The sequence below is a fragment of the Mus musculus genome, chromosome 17 (assembly GCF_000001635.26).
Source record: "Mus musculus strain C57BL/6J chromosome 17, GRCm38.p6 C57BL/6J".
NCBI lineage: Eukaryota > Metazoa > Chordata > Mammalia > Rodentia > Muridae > Mus > Mus musculus.
In genome coordinates this window covers 35,469,678-35,474,892 of record NC_000083.6, presented here as the reverse complement: position 1 = coordinate 35,474,892, position 5,215 = coordinate 35,469,678, and the positions used below count along the sequence as shown (strand labels likewise).

Sequence of the window (5,215 nt, the reverse complement as noted above, 5' to 3'; positions counted from 1 at the left end):
CCATATGAACTAAAGATGCAAGAAATAAACACAGAAGACAAAGTAAAGAGCCACAGTCAAGACGGAAGCCTGGGCTGCTCATAATCCTGTGGACAGGACAGGACAAGGCTCTGGCCATCCTGTGTCTCTGTGATCACAGACTCTCAGCATGTGCCTCACAGTAATGGAGAGAGCAGAGCCCGGAAGTTAAAGAGCTGGGGGTGATCCTATCTTAGACAACAAGGAGCTCATCTGGGCACAGCCCTGTTCACCATCAGCTCCCATAGCCTTATTCTGTCCCAACACACACACACACACACACACACACACACAGCATACTGACACAGACTCTGGAAGGTTCTCCATCTGCCATTTATTTCCTCCACAAACTCTAAGTATTCTTAATTCTTTAGTTTACCTGTCAATCAACCCTCAGATCAAGGATATGAACAATAAAGTTCACATCCAGATTCTTATTCTCAGTGTGGAAGTGAGGAGCTGCAGCTTAGGGTAGCGTGGAGCTCACAGGATGCAGATGTCTCCCAGTGTTTGGCTGGAGTTGGAAGGCTGACTGTAGAAGGGAGCAAGCAATGCAGGGACAGGGTCCTGGTGTGCAGGGCAGGCTGGGCTACACAGTTCTTCACATTGAGCCCACAGGAACACAGAGAACATCAGACACTGTTGTCTAAAGAGAACTGAGGGCTCTGGATGTCACAGGAGAGACCTGAACACACTGGTTGTCACTCAGTCCACTCCAGTCAGGTGTCTTCACACTAGAGAATGAGAGTCATGAACCATCACTATGAAGTCAACACCCCAACAACCCATCACTCAATCACAGGGGATTCTGGGACTCCCTGAAACCCAATCATATCCACCTTGCTCTTCCCCAATCTGGCCCCAGAGTGTCACCTTTAAAATCTGGGAGAGGCATATCAGAGCTCTGGGAGCTATCCCTGCCTAGGTTAAGAAATATATAGAGATATATTCATAGCAAGCTAAAACCCAAGCCCCCAGAAGATTTCTCTGGAAGAGTTATTATGGATTCCCAGAGCTCCCAACATCTCCAGCTTCACTGCAATGTCCCCAGGACAATCCTGTCCCCACACTAACCTGGAGCGGGAGCATAGTCCCCTCTTTTTCTACCTGTGAGAGGAAAAGATGTGAGAGTTCAAAGAAGATCTTGACACTAGGAAGTTCCCAGAACTGACAGCAGACCCAGTTTGAGTCAGTAGCAATGTGGGGTGTGGCTGTGTTTCCCATTAATGAGCAGAGCACACTCTAAAGGAGGCTGAGAGAAAACTCAGACCCTGCCCTTTCCTACCTGTGTTTCTCCTTCTCTTCATCACAAATACCACCAGAGCTTTAATGATGGCCACAGCAGATCAGCAATGTGTGACATGATAGAGTCAGTGGAAGGAGGAGGTTCTGGGAAGGACAGGTACAGGAAAAGAAGGTGAGGGTCATGACCCCAGCTCTCAGCCCTGACCAACTCAGGGTCTGTAGAAGGCTCCAGCTTTCCCTGACCACAGCTCTGCACCCACACTCTCCTTACCCCATCTCAGGGTGAGGGGCTCAGGCAGCCCCTCATGGTACACATGGCATGTGTAATTCTGCTCCTTCCCAAGAGGCACCACCACAGATGCCCACTTCTGGAAGGTTCCATCCCCTGCAGGCCTGGTCTCCACCAGTTCCATGTCCTGGGTCAGCTCCTCCCCATTCAACTGCCAGGTCAGGGTGATGTCAGCAGGGTAGAAGCCCAGGGCCCAACACCTCAGGGTGACATCACCTTCAGATCCTGGGTGATGGGTCACATGTGTCTTTGGGGGATCTGTGTGGAAGATTCAAGAAATCGCACAATTAAGAAGACAAACTGAGGACTGGGGAGATGGCTTAGAGGGTAAAGAGCACTGAATGCTCTTTTGAAGGTCCTGAGTTCAAGCCCCAGCAACCACATGGTGGCTCACAACCATCTGTAATGAGATCTGACGCCCTCTTCTGGTGCATACGAAGTCAGCTACAGTGTACTTATGTACAATAATAAATAAATCTTTGGGCCAGAACAAGCAGGGACTGAGCTGAGTGAGCAGAGTTGACCCTTAGGAGTTGACCGGAGTGAGCGGGGCCGATCAGAGCAAACAGAGGTCCTAAAAAAAAATTCAATTCCCAACAACCACACGAAGGCTCATAACCATCAGTACAGCTACAGTGTACTTCCATACATAAAACAAACAAACAAACAAACAAACAAATAAAAAGACAAACTGAAAACTGCTAAGACAAAATTAAATCAGTAATTACACTGAACTATGTGTCTGTATGAACACTTCAACTGTCATGGCACTAGTGACCTGCAGGCAGAGCTGGTCCCTTCAGCACAGAACTGCACATTTTCCTCGGGGACTCAGAAGCTAAGAGGGAATCCACATGAGACAGTGGGTCAACATGGTCATCCTTATGTGATGTTCAATAGCACGAGATAGGTAGCTATATAATGGAAGATGGAATGGAAAATAAGAAATTTCATATGTGTTTGAGTTCGTATCTAAATTAGAAATCAGGACCATATGCTACTGGAAGAGTGACACCATTGAGACTAAACCACTGTGGTCATCTTGCTGACCAACATTAACTGTCAGTCCAAGTAAACAGCCATCAGGGAGTGTGTAGCAGAAATGTGGTGAACCTCTGACACTCAGCCAGAGAAAATGACTCCCAGCCCCTGACTCTGGGGGACAAGGTACAGGTGTGTCACACAGGATCCCTGGAGTGTGCTGTGGACCCCAGTGCAGCACTCACTGGAACACAGTGGGCTCACAGGGTGTGTGGTCTTCCCTCTCACTCAGCCCTGGATTGCAGAAGACCCTGTCTCTCAGAGTCCAAGTCCTGATTCACCAGGAGGAGCACTGTAACTTGGTGGGGCACAGGGATATCAGGAGTGATCTGGATGGTTAATTCTGCCAGAAAACATTTTAAACTCACAGGAACCTTTCTTCTGCCCAGTGGTGGTGGCCCACGCCTTTAATCCCAGCGGCAGAGGCAGAGGCAGGCTGATTTCTGAGTTCAAGGCCAGCCTGGTCTACAGAGTGAGTTCCAGGACAGCCAGGGCTACTGATACAAATGATATAGGCGGGGGTGGGGGTGTGGTGGGGAGAGAGAGCAATATCATTCCAGTGCCGAAGAAAAACCGATTATAAGCAACATAATACCCTTAAAAAAAAGTAAAGATATAAAGAAAACGAGAGGGGAAAAAACACAAGAAAAGTATTTGTTTAGGGTAACCCATAATGGCTCATGTGACCATTCACCATTGCAGGAATAGATAGAATTGGGTGTCAAAGGATGCAAACCCCACAGACAGGGAGGGATCTGGTAGAATGTATTCTTTGGAAAGTTCTAGAAACTGGGGAAACCAGCCTAGTGTAGGATAGTCCATGTCTCCCATCGGGTAAAGGAGACTTCAGGTCATGAGGTGTAAGGGCTGACACACTCAGCAGGATAGCAGTGGGTGTGGGCAGAGAACTCAGCCTGGGAGAGCTATGGCTGACAGAGGCTGCAGGGGAACTGAAGGGAGCAGCTGTTGTTACCTCAGGGAAATTCTCTCCTTCCCTCCTGAGACAGCCTGGGCACTGTCCAGGGAGAAGGCTGAGCCCTGGGAGAGTCAGTGCAGTCACTGTGATGAGGGATCAGGAGACCCAGGGTCACTCTCTCCCCTCTGAGACAGGGGCATCACCCCAGCTGAGGGTTTCTTCTTCCCCAGGACTGAGCCCCAGCCCGAGGGCAGAGGGAGGAGCTGCCCGCGGCCCCTGCACCTGTGCGCAGCAGCGTCTCCTTCCCGAGCTCCAGGTATCTGAGGAGCCACTCCACGCACTCGGCCTCCAGGTAGGCCCTGTAATACTCTGCAGCACCAGCCTGCTCCCACTTGCGTCGGGTGATAATCGCCGCCACGTCCGCTGCCGTCCACGTTTTCAGGTCTTCGTTCAGGGCAATGTAATCGCGGCCGTCGTATGCGTATTGCAGGTACCCGCGGAGGAAGCGCCCGTCGGACCCCACTTTACAGCCATACATCCACTGGATCGTGTGAGAGCCTGCGGGATCCTGCAGTCAGCCCCTCCCCCGCCCCCTCTCCCCCCTGCGCGGACTCCTCCAAACTGAAAGGGAATCCGGTCCTGGGTCAGTTCTGCTCCCGAACCTCGGACTTTGGACCCGGGACGTCACCGGCCTCCGTTTCGGGACGTGGAGGGGTCGTGACCTCCGGGGTCACTCACCGCTCTCGCTCTGGTTGTAGTAGCCGAGCAGGGTCCTCAGGCTCACATGGAAACTCTGCTCATTGCCCTTGGCTCTCTGTGTCTCCCGCTCCCAATACTCCGGCCCCTCCTGCTCCATCCAAGGCGCCCGCGGCTCCATCCTCGGAGTCTCCGCGTCGCTGTCGAAGCGCACGAACTGCGTGTCGTCCACGTAACCGACAATAATGAACCGGGGCTCCCCAAGGCCCGGCCGGGAAACGGAGGTTTCGAAATACCTCATGGAGTGTGAGCCTGGGGGCGGCGCACGGTGAGACCCGGACCTCCTCTCCGGACCCCGGGCGGGTGCGCGGGCCGGGAGGGGAGCAGGGCGCGGGGCTCGGGTGAAGAAGGGGCGGAGGGTCCGGTGGGCGACGCGGGGACGCGGCTTCCCTGGTGCCGCCCCCGCCCCTCTCTGCAGAAGCTGTTTCCCTCCCGACCCCGCACTCACCTGCCTGGGTCTGGGTCGGGGCCAGGGCAGCCGCCAGCAGCAGGAGCAGCGTGCGCGGCGCCATCGCCCCCATCTGGGATCCGGGGCGTCTGAGTCCCTCGGGCTGTGTGGACTTTATAACCAGTGGCGCGGCGACGCTGGTTGGTTCCCCAGGAACGCGCCACTCATGGGGGTGAGACCTGATAGCCTCAATCAGTGTCCGAGCCGAGCCGAATGACCTGGCCCAGGTTAGGAGCAGAAGTGAAACTGGGGAGATGGGGAGTCCTCAGCCCTGGGCTTCCCAACCCCTGACCTCACCGCGTGGAGACTAAGACTTTTCCTGAACCATGTGCTGTGGACAGAGAGCTGTTTGTCGTGGTGTCTCCGAGTTCTAACCCAGAAGCTGTCAGGACACCGGGAGCCAGAATCTCTGTGTCCTCTCCTCCACCCTTCCTCTTCCTTCTTCTCTTCAGAAGTCAGACCCTAGAATCTTCTAGAAGAAAATCTACTTCCGGGAATACAA

At 53.3% G+C, this 5,215-nt stretch overlaps 1 protein-coding gene across 1 annotated transcript; it reads right to left on the bottom strand.

The window, feature by feature from the left end:
• Positions 1-329: 329 nt before the first annotated feature.
• On the bottom strand, positions 330-4,804 carry H2-Q10 (histocompatibility 2, Q region locus 10). The gene is made up of 7 exons (NM_010391.4): positions 4,714-4,804; positions 4,248-4,517; positions 3,792-4,067; positions 1,535-1,810; positions 1,304-1,407; positions 1,093-1,125; positions 330-752 (listed from the first exon to the last, which is right to left on the bottom strand). The coding sequence occupies exons 1-5, from the start codon at positions 4,784-4,786 to the stop codon at positions 1,325-1,327; spliced, it is 978 nt and encodes a 325-aa protein (NP_034521.1). The 5' UTR covers positions 4,787-4,804; the 3' UTR covers positions 330-752; positions 1,093-1,125; positions 1,304-1,324.
• Between the last annotated feature and the right edge of the window lie 411 nt (positions 4,805-5,215).